The 24,204-nt window shown below is 47.8% G+C and overlaps 1 protein-coding gene across 1 annotated transcript in view; it reads left to right on the top strand.

Annotated features, from left to right (window-relative positions):
* Window positions 1-24,204, top strand: part of DDX21 (DExD-box helicase 21) — a 157,272-nt gene that overhangs the window by 57,909 nt on the left and 75,159 nt on the right. The window contains exon 8 of the mRNA XM_033941918.1: window positions 14,152-14,301. Coding sequence (XP_033797809.1) covers window positions 14,152-14,301 — 150 coding nt within the window. The remainder of the gene's footprint in view (window positions 1-14,151; window positions 14,302-24,204) is intronic.

The following is a 24,204-nucleotide window of genomic DNA, read 5'->3' as shown; positions in this document are numbered from 1 at the left end:
CCCAGCGACTTCAATTCATTGGAGCAGTTCTGGACACCACGCTAATGAGGGCCTTTCTCCCCTCCGATCGCCAGCGGACCCTGCTCCATCTCTGCCGTCAGGTACTCATGCACCCCTCCATCCCTGCCCGACAGATGATGGTCCTACTGGGTCACATGGCCTCGACGGTGCATGTCCTTCCTCTGGCACGCCTCCACCTTCGTACGCCTCAGTGGACTCTCGCCAACCAATGGTCACAGACTACGGACCTTCTTTCTCATCCCATCTCTGTGACATCATCTCTTCAGCAATCTCTCCAATGGTGGTTGAACTCCTCAAATCTTTCCAGGGGTCTGCTTTTTCATCTGCCCCCCCACTCTATGATCATCACCACAGATGCGTCCCCCTACGCGTGGGGAGCTCACCTAGGAGATCTGCGCACCCAGGGACTTTGGACCCCACAGGAGCGTCGTCATCACATCAATTTCCTGGAACTCAGAGCCATGTTCTATGCCCTCAAGGCTTTCCAACATCTCCTCTGCCCTCAAGTCCTCCTCCTTTGCACGGACAATCAAGTCGCCTACTCTACTTACGCAACAGCATCAGTCTCTGCTACATCCCAATCTGTCTTCGCTCCACCTGACAGCTTGGTTTCTCTCGGGCTGACCTCTCCGGAGAATCTATCTCAACCGGTCCGCCTCATTTTGGACGCTTCCAGGAAACCGGCCACTCTCCAATGTTACCATCAGAAGTGGACCAGATTTTCCTCCTGGTGTCTCCGGCATCATCAAGAACCCACCTCCTTAGCGGTGGAAACTGTCTTGGAATATTTGCTTTCACTGTCCAACGCTGGCCTCAAAACTACCTCCATCAGAGTCCACCTCAGTGCCATCACTGCGTTTCATGAGCCTATTCTCGGAAAACCCCTCACGGCTCATCCTCTGGTTTCCAGATTCATGAGAGGACTCTTCAACATCAAACCGCCTCTCAAGCCTCCTCCTGTCGTCTGGGACCTGAATGTGGTTCTCTCAGCTCTCATGAAACCTCCGTTTGAGCCTCTTGCCACAACTTCTCTCAGGCTTCTTACCTGGAAGGTGCTTTTCCTAATTGCCATCACCTCTGCCAGGAGGGTTAGCGAACTGCATGCACTGGTTGCCGACCCGCCTTTCACTGTTTTTCACCATGACAAGGTTGTTCTGCGTACCCACCCTAAATTCCTTCCCAAGGTGGTCTCAGCTTTTCACCTCAACCAGTCCATTGTGCTGCCCGTCTTCTTCCCTAAGCCTCACTCGCATCCTGGGGAACAGGCGTTGCACACGCTGGATTGTAAGCGTGCCCTTGCTTACTATCTTGATCGTACCAGAGCTCACCGAACAGCCCCTCAGCTCTTTTTGTCTTTCGACCCCAACCGTTTGGGTCGTCCTGTCTCCAAACGGACACTTTCAAATTGGCTTGCTGCCTGTATTGCTTTCTGCTACGCTCGGGCCGGTCTCTCACTGGAAGGAACTGTCACGGCCCACAGAGTCCGAGCTATGGCTGCTTCTGTGGCTTTCCTCCGCTCCACGCCCATCGAGGAAATCTGCAAGGCGGCCACTTGGTCCTCAGTTCACACGTTCACTACTCACTACTGTCTGGATGCGTTCTCCAGACGGGATGGACACTTCGGCCAATCTGTGTTACACAATTTATTTTCCTAATGGCCAACCATCCCACCTCCCTCTTTGTTAGCTTGGAGGTCACCCATGTGTTAAGAATATGCTGCCTGCTTGTCCTGGGATAAAGCACAGTTACTTACCGTAACAGGTGTTATCCAGGGACAGCAGGCAGATATTCTTACGTCCCACCCACCTCCCCGGGTTGGCTTCTTAGCTGGCTTATCCTAACTGGGGACCACGCACTCCTCCGTCGGGCGGGAAGGCACTCGCGCACGCGCGGTGCGGCCAACTAGAAACTTCTAGTTAAAAAGGTCCGTACCGAGGGCTCCGTCGGTGACGTCACCCATGTGTTAAGAATATCTGCCTGCTGTCCCTGGATAACACCTGTTACGGTAAGTAACTGTGCTTTCCATGCTTTTCGAATGGGGAAAAGCAAAAAATCCCCATAGTGAAGTTCTCTAGGAGGCAGACAGCGTACATGAATCAGATAGCTAAAATGATATGGAGCAAAAGCTAAACATTCTGGCTGGGTAGCAGAAAAGCAATTAGTCTCACAAAACCAATCATGCACATGACGAAGTTGACAGGCTACATTAAGGCGACCAATGTGCAATAACCCTAAGCCTCCCTGTGTAAGAGGAAGAGATAATGCATGAAAAGAAATGCGGGATCGTTTACCACCCCATAGAAATAAAAGCAAGGAACGTCGGTGTGCCCGAAAATGGGTGTGCTGAAGAAAAAGAGGCAACGTTTGAAAAAAATAGAGCCATCGAGGAATGATCATCATGTTATATAGGGCTATCCTACCCATCAATGTCAATGGATAATGACGCCAAGCCTTCAAATATTGATCAGTCCTCGACAGCAATGGGAGAATATTAATAGTGTATAGTGTGGACAGATCCCTAGGTATCAGGACACCGAGGTATCGAATAAAAGAGGAGGCCCATACCAAAGGAAAAACTCCCGGCCATGAGTCTCGGACAGTAAGTTGCAGGGGGAGCACCAGGGATTTTTGAGTATTTAGGGTGAGGCCAGAAAAAAGATGGAACTCGTCCAAAATCTCTAACGCACGCGGTAATGACCTATAAGGTTGAGCTAAAGTAAGCAACAAATCGTCAGCAAAAGCTAACACACGGAGTTGAGATGAACCTTCCGGTAACCCTACTAATATATCATCTTGTTGAATAGTGCGAAGCAAGGGCTCTAAATAGAGGAGAAAAAGTAAGGGGGATAATGGGCAGCCCTGACGCGTCCCTCGTCCTACCGAAAAGGGACGAGTGAGGCAGCCATTTACTAGTATGGAAGCGGTCGGGGCACAATACAACGCTTGCAAAGAAGACCAAAACCAGCCCCCTATCCCCACATAATCCAGGATCCGAAAAAGGTAATGCCAATTAACCTGGTCAAACGCTTTGGCGGCATCCAAACTCGCCATAATGCCCAACGTAGATGTAGCTTGAGCTTTGGACGCCGCCAACAATACCCTCCGAACATTCACTACCGAATGCCTTCCCTGAACAAACCCGACCTGCGCCGTAGCAATAACTGTAGGTAACAATGGAGTTAGACGGTTGGCCAGCAAACGGGCTAATATTTTTAAATCTACATTGATAAGAGAAATGGGACGATAAGACTCTACCTCATCTCTAGATTTACCCGGTTTGGGGATCAGAGTGATAGTGGCTTGGTTGGCATGGATGGGAAAAGAACCCTTCTCCAATGCCACCATATAGTAGCCCAGAAGAGGTTCACATACCTGTAAAGATAACATTTTATAGAACTCAGTGGTAAACCCATCAGGGCCCGGAGCCGTGCAAGATCGCAAGTTTTTAATCGCCTTCAGGATCTCCGTGCCCTGAATAGGTCGATTTAAAGCTGACTTCTGCAAGGCAGTGAATTTAGGCATACCAGCATCCTCTAAGTAATCGATGATGTCGGGACCAGTATAGGGGCCAGGAGAAGCATAAAAGTTAGAAAAATGGTGGAAAAACGCATCGACAATATCCGCCGGCTTAGTATGATAGGAAGCGTTAGGCGCCCGTATGCGAGAGATATAACGATCGTCTTGCCAATGTTTGGTCAAGTGAGCTAACAATTTACCCGTTCTATTTCCAAAACGATAGAGCCTATATTTTCTATAAAAAAGGGAGCATTTAATCCGATAATGCAGCAATGCATTAAGTGCCACCTGAGTGGAATGCAGCTCTTCCCGAAGGGCCCGAGTGGGGTGTTGTAAAAACTTATGTTTTATACGGGAATACTGTTTCTCCAAATGTAGAATACCTTGCGATATCCGTTTACGGCGGGCTGATACGTAAGATATAATTGCCCCTCGAAGAACCACTTTTGCCGTGTCCCAAAAAAGATCAGGGGTAGATTGGTGTTGACCATTAGTGAGAAGAAAATCTTCCCAACAAGTCTGCAGGTACTTCAAAAAGTCAGGGTCAGTGTGTAAGTAGGAAGGAAACCGCCATCGGGAAGACCCCATAGGGGGAGAACCCCAGATCACATCAATCCACAGAGGACAGTGGTCCGAAATTTCCAAAGGCCCTATAGTAGCCTCTGTAATACTGGCAAATAATGATTCAGGAATCAAGAGGTAATCTATCCAAGAAAAAGACCCGTGTGCCCGAGACTGATGTGTGTAATCTCTCTCAAAAGGGTGCAGGAGTCGCCAGGGGTCAATCAGGCCCAGAGATCTGCACAACAAAGGAATGCCCTTAGTCAATGTACCTGATGGGGAAGCCGCCGGAGCAGAACGATCAAGCGAAGCGTCCATTACTTGATTCAAGTCTCCCGCCACTATCAAGGGATAAGAAGTATCCAATAGACCTAAAGTAGTCAAAGAATCAAAGTAAGTCTGAGAATAGGAATTAGGCCCATATGTTATCAAGAGTCTAAAGTCTGAACCTTGTAGTGAAACGTGCAGGAGTAAGTTACGACCCTGCGGATCCTGGTGACATATAGTAACAGCACACTTCAACCCCTTACGAACCAGCAAACAGACCCCAGCCCGCTTCCCCCCAGAGGACGCATAAAACACGGAGCCCACCCAACCCCTCTGCAGCTTCTTGTGTTCCTCATCGGTCAATTTAGTTTCTTGAAGGCAGGCCAAATCAGCTTTATGGTGTTTTAACTGTCTCAATAACTTGGAACGCTTCACCGGCGATGTAATACCAGAAACATTCCAAGAAAGAATGCGAAGTGTGCTGTCACCCAGGATGTTCAAACAAACAGTGCAAACAACACAGTATTAGTAAAGTCCACACCCGGGTGCCCAGCCCCACCCAAGTGCATGTCATATAATACCCAACTTGTACAGCAGGTGAGAAGAACCAAAAATACAGTGGAAACCACATTAATCCCAGTAACCAAAATAATGAAGCAAAGGACTGTTCCCTACCCACCCCCCAACCCCCATCCCAGGTCCCAGAAAACTCAAAAAACATATCCCCGAAGGAATATGAAGGAGGTCCGTGAAGACACCTCACGGGACCCCAATCCTCCGAACAATATAATCATGAAATATATTGAACTCGAACTCCAACAGCAATATAGATTAGCAATACAGGAGAAATATAAACAGCAATCAAACTGAGCACCGGACCCTAGCTAAGGGTAGCACTGTCAAGGAGGGTCCTTAGAAGAACCAAGGTGTACGTTGATGAAATCTTGTGCCTCTGTGGCCACCGCAAAAGAGTGCCATGTGCCATTATGTTGAATCTTCAGTAAGGCTGGGTATACAAATAAGAACCGATGATGAAGTTCCATCAGCCTAGAACAAAGTGGGTAGAAAGCTTTGCGTCGAGTAGTGAGTGCCATGGAATAATCTTGACTGAGACGGATTACAGAGTCCCTCAATTTCAGGGGCTCTTTCAAAAGCCTGTAGTGACGAAGAATGTCCTGCTTGTGTCTGTAATTTAAGAATTTGGCAATCACCACACGGGGTCTAGCGTCGCGGCCAGACCTCACGCCCAGGCGATGAGCCCTTTCCAAACAGAGCGAGCCTGAGGTCAAAGTATCAGGAAATTCCAGCTCGAGCCAGTCCTCCAGTTCCTTAAGCAAACGAGCATCTGGAATAGTCTCAGGGACGCCCAAGAAACGCAAATTGCTGCGGTGAGACCGATTTTCAAGATCATCAAGCTTGTCCGCCTGCTGTTGCACTGTTTCTTGCAAGGCCGCAATATCCATTTCATGTGAGTTAACAGTGTCTTCAGCATTGGAGACCCGTTGTTCTAATTCAGTAGTTCTAGTTGCAGTCTCAGTCAATAAATGTTCAAGTTTGGAAATATGAGAGGTGAGAGTGTCAATATGTGGTCCCAGCACCTGAGCAATAGCGTCCTTTAAGTCAGCCAATGCAGTGTCTGTGAATTCAGACACAGCCGTACCTATGGCAGCCGCCATTTTCGGGTCCCGAGGCTTCGAGGAGGGGCGGTCTGAAGCGGCGGATTTTTTTCGAGCTGACTCTTGGGAACGAGTCACGTATTTCTCCATATGTGCCCGCGCTGTTCCGCCGCCGAAAAATGTTGTTTTTGTGCCGGTTCGGCTAGTTACAGCCGCGTGTGGAGGAATGGGGTCCCGGAGCCGAGAGAGAGCGTGTCTCTATCGGCGCATAGCGTCACGTGACCTCCGAATTTAGTTTTAATTTACATTGTCATCCACTGTTCCATTAGTCCTAATGCTTTTGTTGCCCTGGGAATTAGCTGCAAATCTGTAGAAGGGTGTCTCTTTAAGAGTTTGAACTCCTCCCCTTCTGTAGTAGAGAACAGCTTCTTCAGTTTTTCCTTCTGCAAGTGAACTCAGAAGATATGTTCTGATCTGCTCTGCTTCTTTTTATTATTTTCAAGTATTTTTTTCGTCGCTTTTTGAATTTCTTTGTGGCTTCAGTGCTCGGAGGTCCCCTTATTGAGCATACTCCACCAGGGAGAGGATGCAGTACCACATGTGCTTCCAGGCCAATCTCTTCGGAGTACCTGTGGAGCCAGCCTGCTTGGTGTCCCTTGGGAGCTGGCTCACCTGCTGATTCGAGGCTTGAGTGCAGACTGTGTGGCCCCTGAGTAAGAATCCCCTAGGTATCAGGGAGTCGACTCAATAGTTTCTCTCCCCTTTCATGTTGTATGGCTTTTTGAGGGTGGGAGTATTTGGTCAGGGTTCGTCTGACTGGCAGCTAGAAGATCTCCATGGATGGTTGAGTTCTGACAATCTCCGAGGCAGTCCTTTCCCTACAGGCTGCTGCAGGGCTGACAGGCACTAGAAGTCACAGTAAGTACTCCCATTATTCCCTATGGGGAACTTCGGTGGTGGTTCTGAAAATGTGATTTTTAAGGGTTTATGGGGTTAGGACTGGGTTCTCTCCCTCCAAAACCCTAAAATGGCTCTTTTTATTTTTTGGTTTAGCTCCAACGGCCCATTTTTGGCATGAATTTTTTGATGGCACCCATCTTGGATTTTTAATAATCTTTTTTTTAAAACTTTATTTTTTCTGCCTCAAAACCCCTTGTTTTGCTTCGGGATCATCAGTTATGGATGTCCCAGGTTAGTCTAGCCACAGTTCCTGCATTTTCTTGTGCAGATTGCTGGCTGAGGAGCGACTATGTTCAACGTGCCACGGGGCGTGAGGAGCGACTATGTTCAACGTGCCACGGGGCGTGAGAGGATGAGGCGGGGGGCTTTGGGCTCGACCGCTATTCAGTCCTCCAAGGCCTTGAAACCCCCAAAAGCCCAGAATGTCCAGCCTACGGGGAAGAGATCCTGCTCAGAAGTCCTGAGCATTGAGGGGGGCAAAACGTGTGGTGGTGGTGGTGGTGGAGACTCTAATCACCCATTCAGGAATACTACAAAGGGCTTCGGGGCCTCCAATAAAAGACTTTTTTCTGATTTTGTCAGTCTTTTATGGAAAGCCTACAAAACTGGTCTGGGAAGTGCTGTGCTGTCTAAGGGCATGCCGGCTGCGCCTCAGGGGGATCCTTCCCCTAAGCAGGCATCTCCGCCTCATACCACGTCGGCTCCTAATGTCAGTCTCTTTCCATGCCTTTAATGTCAAATGGCTCTTCTGCATCTGTGGTTGATTTGGGATCCCTTTCAGGAGGAAGCGTTCAGGAGGCAGGGGTGGCTGTTGACCAAGGGGATGATCTTCAGTGTGTGGTCTTTTCAAATCAGCCCTTGGTCCTCAATTCATATTTTCACCTATCACTACTGTTTAGAGTAAAACATTAGAAGAGACAGTAGTTTGGGCAAGCAGTTCTGCAAGATCTGGTTAGTCCAGATGCCAACTTTTCCTTCAACCCTTTTTTGGTTTCACCAGGCTCATATTTATATATAAATTATTTTTCTCCATAATCATGTTCCTGGCAGCTTGGAAGTCCCACATGTGAGAATAGAATACCTGCTTGTCCTTGTTGAAAGCAAAGAAACTTACCAGTAACAGAATATATGCTTGTTCACCAAAGACAGCAAGCATATATTCTTACAACCTGCCCACCTCCCCTAGTTAACTTCTTAGTTTTTTTTACTGCAAGCTGACATGGGGGGGTTGGGGGGATTCAGGTATCATTCTAAGGAGTGTAGACATACTGCCTGGGCACACAAGTCTTTGCCATCTGAGGCCTTGAAATCGCAGAGGGCAAGGCCCTTTCATAGGGTTTGAAATGCGAGGGTTTTCAGTATCTTGCCCTTTCCTGCAGGAGTTAAAAGTTGGTGTGAGGAAGCTACCTTGGAGGTGCAAGGGAGAAAGACAAACTGCTAATTTTTACCATAAGTGGGCCCTTATAAACTCAGACCAGTGGGTTCTTGAGGTAGTCCATCATGGCTATGCCATGAAGTGTGCAAATCCAATTTCAGTTGCCTTTATGGTATTTCTTTGCAGCTCTTCTCAAGATGGAGGCCATGGAAATCATACTTTAAAAGTTGCTCTGCCTTTGGGCAGTGGAGCGGTGTCATTTCAGGAAAAGGTCTAGGCCAGTGGTCAATTTACTTTGTATCCAAAAAGAGCAGTTCCTTCCACCTCGTGTTAGATTTGAAAGGAGTCGTATAATAAAATATTATCTGATGTTGCATTGGCTCTGAGTTGAAGCCTCATTTTCATATGGAAACTTTGTGGTTAGCGATAGCCTTGGTCAGGCCTAGAAGAGCTTTTTAACCTTCCTGGACCTAACAGAAGTATAACTGCGTATTGCTATTAGAGAGAACAATCACTTCCTGTGGTTCTGTGTTCATGGCAGTCATGTTCAGTTCAGAGTAATGCCCTTTGGTCAAACCACAGCACCTTGCACTTTCTCCAAGGTCACAGTAAAATGGCAGAAAGCAGTGTCTCCCAGGTGTATTTGTACCTAGAAGCTGGCTTATTCAGGATGACTCTGAAGTGGACTGCAGGAGAGTAATGGAAACAGTAAAATGTCTGTTGGAGTGACTCATATGGGTGGAGAACTGCACAGAGTCAGCTGGTGCCCTTTCAAGAGCTGGAATACCTGGGGAGTATGGTTTATCATGAAACAAGGGACTGTGTTTCTCCTGAATGAATGGATGCTCAAATTGTAGGCTCAAAAAAGAGCTCAGCGGGCTCCATGGGCTTAGGGCTATTGCCAATTATTTGGGTCCATGGTAGTGATTGTGGAGGTAGTACCATGGGTGAGGAAACATAATATGACCACTTCCGAGAGTGGTGTTGTCTAGTTGGACTCATTGATGCAAAATTCTTGATTGCAGAATTTTGACATGTGACTTTGCTTGCTTAGGAGTTGTGCAAAAGTCAAATAAGGCAAGAAAAGCCAGCCCATCTTCTCAAGGGATCCCTCCCAACTGGATAGTGGTATGCAGAGATACCAAGTCTCTAATTGCTGGGCCTCTTTGCCTTAGTAGGCCTCTCCAGAGTATCAACTGGCTAGAAATGAAGGCCATTCACTTAGCACTGCAACATTTTCTCCCCTTGTTGAACAGCAAGACAGTTCAGGTGATGTCTAACAATGCCTTGATGGTGGCTTTACATCAACAGACGAGGGAACCCAGAGTGCAGAAGTGATGTTGGAAGCTGGTTGATTGTGCAGTTGAGTGGAGCAGCATCTCATGATGCTCTTAGTGCACATTGTAGGGACAGCCAAACAGAAGTGAATTTTATCTTCCAGAACATCTTGGATCTGTGGAAGTGGAAGCAGGAGCCTCTGTATATATTTCTACCCTGACACTTTGTCTGTAGAGTTCTCTGAAGGGGGCTAAGCAGACATTTTCTAGTAGCTCTAGACTGGCCATGTTAGCCCCTAGTATGAGCACTTGGTGTGCTTCTTGGTGAGTTCTCAGCTCACTCTTTTGTAGGAAGAGGGCTTTCTGAGGCAAGACCCAGTGGTCATAGAGGACACAGATCCCTTCTGGCTTATGGCCTGGCCCTTGAGAGGTGTCACCTGTCAAGGAAGGATAGCCCTTCTTTCTCAATTGTCATAATGCTGAAGACATGGAGGCAGTGTATATCCTTGGCATGAGTCTGGGTGTGGCAAATTTTTGAGAGGTGGTGCATGCAGCACTACCTCTCTCCATAGATCTCTATCCTAGGATTTCTGCAAACCCTTGAAGGCGAGCCTCTCAGAATATCTTATGTTAATGTTTCTAGTCATCATTTGTTTAGCCTGACTGGCTTCTAGGTTGCAAGAGTTGTCCTAAAGGGATCTGTAGTTATGCTTTACAGATGAGTCTTTCTAGTTTCATACAGTTCCTTTTTTCTTACCAAAAGTAACTTCTCTATTTATTGTGAATCAGATAGTTTTTCCTGGCCTTTATAATAAGCTCAATAAGTTGGATGTTTGAACGGTCTTTTTGCAATAACTGGAAGTGACAAATTCCTTTTGGAAGTCAGATAGACTTTTTATCTTCTTTTAGGTTTTGCACAAAGGATACACAGCTGTTAAGTCAGGGATACTGAAATGGCAGACTGTGGTCCACAGTCCAGACTGCGGAGTCTTGCCGTATGGTCCGTCGAGGTGCAGTTCTCTAGCTCCTTCTCCTTGTTTCTGGGTCAAAGTTGCAGCAGCTCCCCCTTGAGGATCCTCCACACTCTGCAGCGGGTTGTGGCAGAGAATGTTGAAAGCTGCCTTTCTGACCAGCGGAGCCTTTTTTCTGCTGCATCTGCCTCTCTGATGCAACTTCCTGTGGGTGGATCACCAGTGGGAGATGCTGAACAAGGTGGATAAAGACACACAGAAAAGATGAATGCTAGACACAGAGAGAAGAAATGTCAAAAGGACAAGAGCTCTGAAGCGAGTTAGAAAAAGCAAGGCTCAGACAATAAAGATAGGAAAAATAAATTTGCTAATTTATTAATGTCAACTTTGGGAAATGTGCAGCCTATCCTTTCCTTCCTTCTCCCCACCTCCCCGGGTCCTCACTACCTTTGGAGTAATGGTGCTATATAACAGTTGTATTGCAGACCCCAGGTTTCAGACAGCTGAAGTTTCTGGGCCTCGGCTCAGATTTTTTTGAGTAGCCCTGTTCTAAGTTGTCATAAGAAAATTATAGCTATACTGGGTCAGACCAATGGTCCATCTAGCTCAGTATCCTGTTTCCAACAATGGCTAATCCAGGTCACAAGTACCTGACAGAAACCCAAATAGTAGCAACATTCCATTCTTCAGATCCCAGGGCAAGCAGTGGCTTCACCTGTGTCTGCTTTAATAGCAGACTATGAGCTTTTCCTTCAAGAGCTTATTCAAACCTTTTTTAACAGCTATGCTAAACTACATACTGTGGCAATGAGTTCCAGAGCTTAATTATTCTTTCAGTAAATAAATTATTTCCTCCTTTTTGTTTATCCATAGAGCAGTGTATTAGGGCAGCCATCAAGGCAGGTTGGTGCCACTGGGGCTTCGTGCCTACTCCACACAGGCACATGCCACTTCCTGGCAGGCAGCATTATGACATGTGGGCTCTAGGCACTTTTGCTGTTGTGGGCCCCTCCCTCAGTGGCATTCAATATGACTGAGCTTTTCATTTGAATTGTATGCATATTTAATTTGTATTCTATTTATTGTGTATATTTTCAAAGCTGAAAAGCAGGACATGAAAATAACTTCATTTTATTCTTTCATATTAAAAGTAAAACATTTTCATGGACCCTAGGCACTATGCCTATTGTACCTAATGGATAAGTCTGTTCTACCACCTGAGCAGAACCTGCTTCAGAAGACATTTGAGGGGCAGCAATTTGATTGTTTCATTCTTTATGTGAAGTATTATATGACCAAGACGAAGCATTCTTTGGCAAAAAACTGATTCTGGGGCATCCCCTAACCCATGATATACTGCTTTTGTATATCCCATTAGTGTGAACTGGTCCAGTGAGGTAAAATTTATTCATACCTGTGAATTTTGCTAGAGTTCAGGACCATTTATAACATATAGCTTGAGGGATGTTTCTGGGCACTGTTTGCTCTCTCCCTTTGAATCTTAAATTGTAAATTCCTTAATTGGTAAGGGGTGGTTAATGTATTTTGCAGTGATTCCCTAAGGAGTTTTCATTTGTGTTTATCTATCACACATGTGTCAAACACAAGGCCCGCCTGGCTTTTTATGCGGCCCACAGTTCAGGGCCGGCATTACGGGGGAGTAAACAGGGCTTCACAATATTGCCTTGCTTTCTGTTTTGGGTCTTCACCTGACAGCAACAATAGCACTCGTGGGCTGCGGTGATCATCAGCTTGTGTGCGTCAGCAACACAACAAAAACTACCCCAGCGACGCACCCCATTGCCGGCCAGTATTTTACACCGCCGAAGTGATGGTCAATTTGCACATGCCGGCAGCGCAGCAGACATGACTATAACTGTGCCGGCCCCAGCTGGGAAGTATCACTGGGGCCAGCACAGTTAAATTCATTTCTAGTGTGTTACTGGCATGCACAAGTTGACACCACACCAGCGTTGTAAATTACTGGCTGGCACTGTTAAATTACTGCTGAAGAGTGGAGGAAGCCAGACCATAAGAGAAAATTGAGGCAGCGAGAGGGGGGGTGCTGATTATAACCATAGGCTTGCCCTCTTGATTTCCACCTTGAGCTCTACCTCCCTACTGGTCTGGCCCAGCAGTACAATGTGCGCAGGGGTGGGGAAGCATGAGTACCTCTCCTGCCTCCAGTAATATTCTGCACAGCCGCAGTGGTGAGGGAGGGAGACTACAGAGGTAGGGGGAATTATTTTATTTTCAATTTAGTGTTTGAATTGTGTCAATTTTGAGAGTTTTAATCTGCTATCCTGCAGGGAAACGAAAAAAAACCCAAATAAATGATTACGGGTGGTAAACTTAAGAATAAAGTAAATAACAAAACTTACTGAATGTTACATACCTGACCTGGTTGTATTAGCGGAGAGAACAGGTGAAAACCCCACAGCAAAAGAGAAAGACCAGGAGGGGAGAGGGGAGGGATGAAGAAGGTTAGCTTGGGTCAGATGAATAGAGACTGGGGGGCATAGGAAGGAGGCACTAGGGGCAACAGACCACAATACTGAATAAAGACCTGCGCTCATTGTCTAGTGTGCAATTGTCTTGCGCTATAAAGACCTGCACGCATTTGTCTTGCACGCAATTGTCTTCCGCTTATTTGTCTGCACGCATTTCTCTGTGCACATTTCTCTTGCGTGCAAATGACTATGAACCCTTTTGCACTGCTCAGGAAGAAATACATTTGTTTATTTTTCTCTGGGGTTGTACTGCATGCAGAGTCTTGAATCTTAGGGTTTCATTTTTATATATTATTACTTTTAGTTTTTGGCCCTGTATTTGCATAGGGGTTATATATGTTCTGGTAAGAATGAATGTTGAGAAGCATACAGTGTGTTTGTGTAGTTTAATTTAGTGGTTAACCATTACCATTATGTGTTAATAAGATTATATTGTGTGTGTGTGTATGTGTGTATATATATATATATATATATATATATATATATATATGTGTGTATGTGTATATATATATATGAAAAATGAATGGAAAAATTGTTTTATAATTAGTACTATTATGGGGCAGAGTCTGAGGCAGAGTCTGGCCCGCGACTTTGCCTGTGTTTTGGATTTTGGCTCCTTAGTGTGATTGAATTTGGCACCCCTGATCTATCACAATCAGTTGTTTGACTAGCATATTGAAATTTTCCACACTTCACTAGCCCTTATACCTGTGATGTTAAAAGTTCTGCTTTCTAGTGGGAGACACAATCCATTTGTTTAGAATGGTTTTGCAGAATTCAAGAAAAGGAAATTAGCAGGTAAGAATAAGAAAAACTTAAATGACTTTTACACAAATAAGAAAAAAGAAGGGTTGGGGTGTAACCTGCCTTGTTACAGTTCTAGCCATATTTCCAGGCAAACTGATGGACCATACTAATTTATATCTGCCTCTTCATATGAATAAATATTTCCTTATTATATCAGAGACTTTGTTGTTTGACACTCTCTCTGCTTTTTAAATGGTTTAGAATTCTGGCAACAGTAAACATTCTTATGAGAGATCTGTACATTAACTTTTACTTTTTCTTACATTCCAGCACTTGGCTATAGAGTGCCATTGGTCTCAGAGAGCAGCAGTCATTGGTGATGTCATTCAGGTCTACAGTGGGAGTCATGGAAGGACCATCATCTTCTGTGAAACAAAGAGAGAGGCCAATGAATTAGCTCTCCATGCAGCTATAAAACAGGTGAGTGCGCTTGTTTTGGTGGGCCACAATTCAGACATGAAAAAACATCTTAATATGGCGGAGGAGCGGAGTAGCCTAATGGTTAGTGTGGGGAACGCTTGTTTGCCTCCCTCGTGCGGCAAAAACCTAAACCGCCTGCGTCCAGGCCGTTCAGAGCCCCTCCGCGCCGCTACCCACAAAAATCCACTCCTGCTTTCTCGCGGCCTCCGCCCAGGTGTCCGCAAGCCCATCATCGGGCCCTGCCCAAGTCCCAACCGCCTGCGACTACCAAACCATCCCCGTCCTTTTGACGGGATACGGGGTAGGGGGCGGGCCCCCTCTGCCATAGTCCCAGGCCGCCTTCCCATCGGGGGTCGCCTCAAAGTCTTTTACCCTCGCTGGGAACAAATCACGTCGGACGCATGGGTCCTTGGCGTGATCTCATCAGGATACTCTCTCAACTTTCGGGCCATTCCTCCAGACAACCCCCCGAGGAATTGCCCTCCCAACCGGACGCAGCTACCCCTACTCCTCTCCGAAGCTCGAGATCTGCTTCACCTGAGAGCAGTGGAGGAGGTTCCCCCCGACCAACGGGGGAAGGGCTTCTACTCCCGTTATTTCCTGGTACCAAAAAAAATGGGAAGCCTTCGCCCAATACTAGACTTGAGACACCTCAACAAATTTCTGGTACGGGAAAAGTTTCGGATGCTTTCCCTACCGACCCTCTACTCCCTGATCGACGAGGGCGACTGGCTCTGCTCCCTCGATCTGAAGGAGGCGTACACACATGTTCCAGTGCACCCCGCTCACCGCAAGTTCTTGCATTTTCAGGTGGGAGACCTGCACCTGCAATACCGAGTCCTCCCCTTCGGCCTAGCATCGTCACCTCGGGTCTTCACCAAGTGCCTCGTGGTGGTCGCAGCCACCTTACGCTCCCAAGGTCTTCAGGTATTCCCCTACCTGGACGACTGACTGATCAAAGCCCCGTCCAGGGAAGGGGTTATCTCAGCGACCCAACAGACTATTATCTACCTACAGAGTCTGGGGTTCGAGATAAACTTCCCAAAATCCCAACTACGCCCCTCGCAGTCACTACAGTTCATCGGGGCCACGCTGGACACGGATCGCCTCCGTTCCTTCCTCCCCCCTCCGCGTTTAGAGGCGTTAGTAAGTCTGAGCCGAAGGATCTCGCTGCTGACCTCGGTATCAGCTCGACAGATGATGACTCTCCTGGGCCACATGGCCTCCACCGTCCATGTCACACCCTTCGCCCGCCTCCATCTGAGAATCCCTCAATGGACCCTGGCCTCTCAATGGCGTCAAGATCGGGACTTGATCGATCGTCCCGTGACAGTGACTCCTTCCTTGCAACGATCGCTCCGCTGGTGGGCCGACTCTTCAAATCTTTCCAAAGGTTTGCTCTTCCTCGCCCCTCCTCACAGCAAGGTACTCACCACGGACTCGTCGGAGTACGCTTGGGGAGCCCACCTGGACGGCCTCCGCACTCAGGGGATGTGGTCAGCAGAAGACCGCTGCTGCCACATCAACGTGCTAGAGCTCCGGGCTATCTATCTCGCAGCTGTAGCTTTTCAACATCTGCTTCACGACCGGGTGGTCCTCATCCGAACCGACAACCAGGTAGCAATGTACTACGTAAACAAATAAGGGGGGACAGGGTCTTGGTCCCTCTGCCGGGAAGCCATGCGCCTCTGGAAATGGGCGATCTCCAACAACACCTTCCTTCGAGCGGTGTACATACAAGGAGAACAAAACTGTCTGGCGGACAGACTCAGCCGCCTCCTCCAGCCACACGAGTGGTCTCTACACTCTCAGACCCTACGACAAGTGTTCGAAAAGTGGGGGACGCCTCAAATAGATCTGTTCGCATCCCCCCACAACCACAAACTGCCTCTCTTCTGCTCCCGGATACACTCACCGGACCGACTCGAGGCCGACGCCTTCCTCCTCGACTGGGAGGGAAGGTTTCTGTACGTGTTTCCGCCGTTTCCTCTGATCCTGCGGACGCTGGTGCACCTGAAAACGGTGAACGCCACCCTGATCCTGATTGCCCCTCGCTGGCCACGCCAGGCTTGGTTTTCCCTTCTACTTCAACTCAGTGTCAGAGATCCACTGCCTCTGCATCGGTTTCCCTCTCTACTATCACAGAGTCAGGGTTCGCTGTTACATCCCAATCTTCAATCTCTTCATCTGAATGCTTGGTTTCTTTCCCCCTGACTTCTCTCCCCGTGTCTCAATCAGTCAGGGAGATATTGGAGGCCTCTAGAAAGACCTCGACGAGAACCTGCTATTCCCAAAAGTGGACCAGATTCTCAGCCTGGTGCTCCTCCCAGAGCCAGGACCCCCGTCCCTCTGGTCCTTGACTATTTACTTCAATTATCTCACTCCGGCCTAAAGACCAACTCCATTCGAGTACATCTCAGTGCGATCGCAGCCTTACATCAGCCCCTGGAAGGAAAAGCCCTCTCGCTCCACCCTTTAGTCTCTCGCTTCATGAAAGGTCTTCTGAATGTCCACCCTCCTCTCAAACCCTCTCCGCTGGTTTGGGACCTTAACGTGGTTCTGGCTCAACTAATGAAACCTCCATTTGAGCCCCTAGACAAGTGCCATGCTAAATTCTTCACTTGGAAAGTGATTTTCCTACTTGCACTCACCTCCGCCCGGCGAGTTAGCGAGCTACAGGCCCTGGTAGCGGACCCACCCTTCACTGTATTCCACCATGACATCCAAAGTTCTTACCTAAAGTAGTGTCTGATTTCCACCTCAATCAATCCATCGTCTTGCCCGTGTTCTTTCCCAAGCCCCACTCTCACCCCGGAGAGGTGGCGCTTCACACTCTTGACTGTAAGAGAGCGTTGGCCTTTTACCTCCAACGCACTCAACCACACCGGAAATTGTTTTTGTCCTTCGACCCAAACCGGTTAGGCCACCCAGTTTCCAAGCACACCTTGTCCAACTGGTTGGCCGATTGCATCACCTTTTGCTACGCTCAGGCTGGTCTCACGCTGCATGGTCGAGTAACGGGACACAAGGTCCGAGCGATGGCAGCCTCCGTAGCGTTCCTCAGGTCCACACCCATTGAGGAAATCTGCAAGGCTGCCACGTGGTCTTCGGTTCATACCTTCACCTCCCACTACTGTCTGGACTCACTATCCAGAAGCGATGGCCGATTCAGCCAATCGGTGTTATGGAATCTATTTGCTTAAATTGCCAACTTCCCTCCATCCCTTTTCAGTTAGCTTGGAGGTCGCCCACATGTGAGAATATCATGCCTGCTTGTCCTGGGATAAAGCACAGTTACTTACCGTAACAGGTGTTATCCAGGGACAGCAGGCATATATTCTCACAACCCGCCTACCTCCCCGAGGTTGGCTCTTTGCTAGTTAAGTGAACTGGAGACCACGAGGGGATGCGCCCCCTAGTGGAGCAGGAAGGCACGCATGCGTGGAGCAGCAGAGCAATCAAGTTTGCTTGAAAATGCTTCCGCATCGGGGCTCCGTAGATGACGTCACCCCCACATGTGAGAATATATGCCTGCTGTCCCTGGATAACACCTGTTACGGTAAGTAACTGTGCTTTTTGCTCTAGAGGAGGAAAAACCAAGGAAAAAAATTTCTGAACCAAATGGTATACCCTGTCCCACCTCTGGTGGTCTAGTGGTAGGCCAGGACAGGACACAGGGCAGGTCTAGTGGCAGGCAGACAGCACCCCCCCTCTTTTTTTTTTTTTTTATTACGGTGGTCCAGCGATGGACCGAAAGAATTAAAAAAAAAAAAAAAAGTAACAGTTTCTCCATGTCCATGCATTGATATGGACCTCTGGTTCTCTTGCTATTGCTTCCTCTGAAGTCCCTGTCTAAATAAACAGCCAAACATCTCGGCAAAGAGGCAAGGGGATGCATGCACAACAGCCCATAATAAGCAGCAACATGGTGTGAAGGAGGACGGATGAGTAGGGACCGACCATTAGGTGCGAATTCTTGGGAAAGGAAATGGACAGGGAGCTCTTGAGGTGCAAGGAGAAATGCATGAAAACAGAGGATGAGAGGAGAGTGTGTGCATGCAGAGGGTGAATGCTGGGTTGACTCAGTTGTCTCATAAGGACACCAACCCTTCTTGAGTCTTAGCCATTTGCCACGTAGGTAGTTGGAGCGATGGACTCACCCTTGTGCCATTTGCTCCCCGTTCCCTTGGAATGCTCTCTCGTGCCCCGAGTCTCCTGCAAAGTCTCGCGCTCTGCAAAACTGACAATGCGCTGTACCAACTGGCACTCTAGTCGCTGGAAGCAGCCAGTGAGAAGCCTGAGACTCCCGTGGGACCTCCGTCCGATTGGCAGAGTAATTCCTAGTCAGGGTTCACTAAAGAAAGGCGGGAGCTGATGTCGCCGCCCTGAAGGAAGGGGCGTGTGTGGCGTACTTGTCATGGTGACAGCTGGCTTGGTGGCCGTGCAACTGTCGGCAGAAACCTGTCCCTTCCCTCCCCCTTCGTTCTCCTCTTATGTTTTGCTAAATTGAAGTCTGACAGTGCGCGCAGCTCTTGGCGGAAACCCAGCGCTGGACTGCAGGAATTTTAAAAAGGTACCGGGGGGGGGAGGGGGGGAGGTATATTCGCTCCATAAGATGCACCTACATGTCCACCCGTTTTTGGGGGGGAAAAAAGTGTGTTATAGGGCAAAAAATACGGTAATAAACATTCAAAAGACAACACAGAAAAAGCATTGAGGAACAATGTAGAACTAACCTGCGAGCACCCACTTGAAGCAGCCTTCGATAATATGCATACTCACAGAAGAGAAAACTCCCCAAAGGACCCATCTACTAGCTGTAAAAAGAATAACCGAGGCCAAAGAAAGCAGGCTATTCAGAACAACTGAGCTTACACAGAGAGGGCAGGCCATACTGAATTCTCAAGGGATTAACAGAAAGAAAATTATCAAAGGTGAAAACCTAATCTTCCATTCTGTTACGTCCCTTCCGGATTCAGTACGTTAGGTGACTTATCAAAGCAATGGTAGCGTCTAGGGAGAGACAGAAGAGCCTGTTCGCAACACTGAGGTCCCAAAAGTGGCATCAGAGTGAGCCATCACATCCACCTGGTAAAACCGGGTAAAGGTATGGAGAGAGGACCAAGTAGGTGCCCTGCATATTTCAGACAGAGTGCCAGGCTAGAAGCAGCTGAGTGGCTCCGTAAGGCAAATGGCGGCTGCTTGTCATGGAAATGGCCATAAGAATCTAATGGGTGATCAAGGTCTTAGACGCCAACCTACCACGCCAAGGTGGGGCAGTTAGGACAAAGAGGGATCAGACAGCTGAAAATCATTAGTCCTCTCCAAAAAAACAAACAACACGGGCAAGACTTTCTTGAAGTCCAATTTATGTAAAATCTGATCTTTTCTCTTCGAGCCTGTGGAATGAAACGCAGAAACCACATTAGGTAGAAATGAAGGTACAGTGTGGAGAACTACTGCGTCCATAATTCAGAGAAAGGGTTTCCTGCATGATAGAGATAAAGACAGATTGTTCACCCTCTCCAAGGTAGGGAGAGCGAGAGGGCACTCTAAAGTTGAAAGGGGATAGATTCCGTACAAATGTAAGGAAGTTCTTCTTCACCCAGAGAGTGGTGGAAAACTGGAAAGCTCTTCTGGAGTCTCTTATAGGGGAAAACACCCTCCAGGGGTTCAAGACAAAGTTGGACAAGTTCCTGCTAAACTGGAACGTACGCAGGTGAGGCTGGACTCATTTAGAGCACTGGTCTTTGACCTGGGGGCCGCCGCATGAGCGGACTGCTGGACACGATGGACCAATGGTCTGACCCAGCAGAAGCAATTCTTATGTTCTTATAGAGCTTGAAGCTCCAAAATACACCGTGTCAAGACAATGGCGACTAGAAAGATAGACAGTCTTGATTGTCAGATCCAGAAAAGAAGCATCCTTCGGTGGCTGGAATGGGGCTTCCACAAGGCCCTGCAGAACAATGGTAAGATTCCATGCAGAGAGGAATAGTATGGCTTATTGCCTTTCAACTGAGAAACCAAACAGGACACACTTCAGAACGAGGAATTGAAAGCAAGATTAAATATTGAACTAGGCCAGTTACTGGGCAGACTTGCACGGTCTGTGTCTGTGTATGGCCGTTTGGTGGAGGATGGGCAGGGGAGGGCTTCAGTGGCTGGGAGGGTGTAGATGGGCTGGAGTAAGTCTTAACAGAGATTTTGGCAGTTGGAACCCAAGCACAGTACCGGGTAAAGCTTTGGATTCTTGCCTAGAAATAGCTAAGAAGAAAAATTTTTTAAAAAAATATAAATTGAATCAGGTTGGGCAGACTGGATGGACCATTCGGGTCTTTATCTGCCGTCATCTACTATGTAACTATGTAAGGATGACACAAGGGAGATTGCAAGTGAAACGCCCCTCTCAGAAACCTGGTCACATTGGGATGAGCAAGAAGCAAACTAAAACACTTGCATGTCCTGGTACCTGAACTTTAAGTGAGGCCACCGCCAAACTCTTATCTAAGCCTGCCTGGAGAAAAGCCAGGACCACCAAAATGGGTGCCCGCTCAGGCTCCACTTGGTCGTTAGCACCCCACTGTTGGAAAGCCTTCCAGGCTTTGGCATAAGATGCCACAGTAGAGGGTTTCTTTGACTGCAAAAGTGTTGTGATGACCACATCTGAATAATCACGCTTCATCAAGACTGAGCACTCTAGAGCCATGCCGTAAGACTAAAGCGCTGTGGGTTCTCCATGGGTACTGAACCATGACTGAGAAGGTTGCATTGAAGAGGGAGTGTGAGTTTCCTGTCCTGCTCAGACAGACATGAACCACATACCACAGATGGCAAGGCCAGTCTGGAGCAACTAAATCATGAGGCTGGGATGCGTTGCCATCCAGGGGATGACCCGACCAATCAGAGGCCACGGAAGGAACACAGAAAGGAGCTCATGAGTTGGCCAGGGCTGAACCAAAGCATCCAGCCCTAAGATTCCTTGCTCTATTCTTCGACTGAAGAAGTGCCTGATCTACGAGTTCTCTGCTGAAGCCCTCAAGTCCATCAGGGTACAACTCCCAGCGCTGTATGATCAAATGGAACACTTTCCACAGGAGGGGCCCTTCTCCTGGGTCCAGGATTAGTCGACTGAAGAAGTCTGCCAGTATGTTGCTGACTCTGGCCACGTGCACTGCCGAGAGAGACAGAAAATGTAACTCCACCCAGAAAAACGGCACGTGAACTTCCTGACCCAAGGGAGTGTTTCTTTTACCCCCTTGACGATTAACAGATGGCACAGGTGTGGCAGTGTCTGAGAACACTCGCACCGCTTTTTCTTCCAGAGTAGGCTGGAGACCAAGTAACACCAGCTGAATCACCCGAAGCTCCAGATGAGTGATCGACCATCTCTGATGTGGAGTCCACTGTCCTTGAAATGAAGCGGTCCCCACAGTAAGCACCCCAACTCGACAGGCTGGCGTCCGTCAAAAGAGCAATGCACTCAGATCCGAAGAGCCTCCCTCTGAAGCCACCAGCGCAGACTGTTGTGAGCTGGTTCCATCTGAAGGGGATGATGCTGCGGAGACCACAAGAGACGAGGGTCTCCTATAGATGGTACATTTGTGCTGTGGCCCAGTAGACCGCCTCCAAAGAGGCTATCATAGACCCCAGCACCTGCAGATAATGCCAGGCTGTGGGAGCTGGAAGGTCTAGAAGATCCCTGATCTACTGTTGGCTCGGGAAGAAATACACAATGTTGGCTCGGGAAGAAATACACAACCCTGCTGGGTGTCAAAGAGAAGGCCCAGATACTCCAAGGTCTGTGACGATGTCAACTGTCTCTTCTTGAAGTTGATGATCTAACCCAAGCGATGTAGCAGAGACACCACCACCTCTACCACACATTAGTACTCGTGTCAAGATGGAGCCTGGTTCAACCAGTCATTTAAGTAAGGATGGACCTGTACATCCTGCCTGTGGAGAAAAGCCAGTACAACCACCATCACCTTGGTGAAAGTGCGGGGAGCTGTCATGAGCCCAAAGTGAAGAGCCACGAACTGGAAATACTGTTGCAGAGCAAGGGAATTCAGAAACCTGTGATGTTCTGGAAAGATTGGAATATGAATGTAAGCCTCCATGAGATCCAAGAAACTTCCCTGGAGAGACAAGCATCAATGACACTGTGCACAGTTTTCATTTGGAAATAAGGAATCCGCAGGAAGCGATTGACCGACTTAAGATCCAAAAAGGGTCTCCAGTCCTCTGAGCGATTATTTGGCACAGAGAGGTATAAGGAATATCGGCCTAAGTCCAATTCATGTTTTGAAAACGGGTTCTATCACTTGGATGTCGAAGAGAGCAGGGTAGCTCGGATCTGTGACTCCTTAGTTGACCTGCTGACGAGTCCAGAAACAAATCCGAAGGCAGGCAAAAGAAGTCTTATCTTGTGCCCCTCCTGAATGATGTCTAGCGCCTGTTGATCCAAGGATATGCGAGTCCACTCATGGTAAAAGGGAGTGAGCTGGCCCCCCGACATGAGGAAGCCCTGCCTGGTGTCTTTGGGACTTTTGAGGAGCAGTAGCTGCCCGGGATCTGAATGCCTGAGGACGTGTGGAAATGGAATTTTTGTAACAATGGCAAAATTAGGAGGGAAAAGTTAGGGCAGCGGTTGTAGTTGATGATTCAATTATTAGGTGTGTAGATAGCTGGGTGGCTGGTGGGCGTGAGGATCGCATGGTCACTTGCCTGCCTGGTGCGAAGGGGGTGGCCTCACGTGTCACATAGATAGGATTTTAGATAGTGCTGGGGAGGAGACGGCTGTCCTGGTAGATGTAGGTACCAGTGACATAGGAAAATGTGGGAGGGAGGTTCTGGAAGCCAAATTTAGGCTCTTAGGTAGAAAACTGAAATCTAGATCCTCCAGGGTTGCATTTTCAGAAATGCTCCCAGTTCCATATGCAGGACCCAAGAGGCAGGTAGAGCTTCAAAGTCTCAATGTGTGGTTGAGACAATGGTGCAGGAATGAGGGATTTAGATTTGTTAGGAACTGGGCAACCTTCTGGGAAAGGGGGAGCTTGTTCTGAAAGGACAGACTCCACCTTAACTGGGATGGAACCAGGCTGCTGGTGCTAACGTTTAAAAAGGAGATAGAGCAGCTTTTAAACTGAGACGTGGGGGAAAGCCGACAGTTGCCCGGGAGCGGATGGTTCGGTGTAAGGTATCATTGGAGGATACTATTGAAACAAGATATTTAGGGAGTCCCGGTAGAGAGGTTCCAATAATAGTGAAAAAAGCCAGGAGGGTTTAAGAGGGAAGGCAGAGTAAAAGACTCAAATTTTCCCTGTCTTCTCAGCAGCCTGTATTTGCAAGGAAAAAACACAATGCAAATGCTAGAAGCCTAAAAAATAAAATAGGAGAGTTAGAGTATATAGCATTGAATGATGAGATAGATATAATTGGCATCTCAGAGACCTGGTAGAAGAAGGACAATCAATGGGACACTGTATTACCTGGGTACAAATTATATCGCAAAGATAGAGTAGATCAAATTGGAGGGGGGTTGCGCTATATGTTAAAGAGGGGATTGAATCAAATAAAATAAACATTTTGCATGATAAAGATAGCAGTGTGGAATCCTTAAGGATAGAAATTCCATGTGTGAAGGGAAGGAATATAAAGGTTGGGCTATACTACTGTCCCCCAGGACAAAATGAGCAGGCAGATGAAGAAATGTTTTCAGAGATAAGGAAAGCTGGAGAAATGGGCAACACTATAATAATGGGTGATTTCAATTACTGTAGAACTACGCTGTGCTTGGTGTTTGGTCTGAACAGATGGTTCCGACTTCTTAACTGGAGGGCTGAAAGACTAACCCCTGAAGAAGTAGTGCGAAACTGAGATTTCCCCGTCGGGTTTACTGGC

The sequence above is a fragment of the Geotrypetes seraphini genome, chromosome 4 (genome assembly GCF_902459505.1).
Source record: "Geotrypetes seraphini chromosome 4, aGeoSer1.1, whole genome shotgun sequence".
NCBI lineage: Eukaryota > Metazoa > Chordata > Amphibia > Gymnophiona > Dermophiidae > Geotrypetes > Geotrypetes seraphini.
The sequence above is the reverse complement of the archived record's forward strand: the minus strand, read 5'-3'. Positions and strand labels throughout refer to the sequence as shown.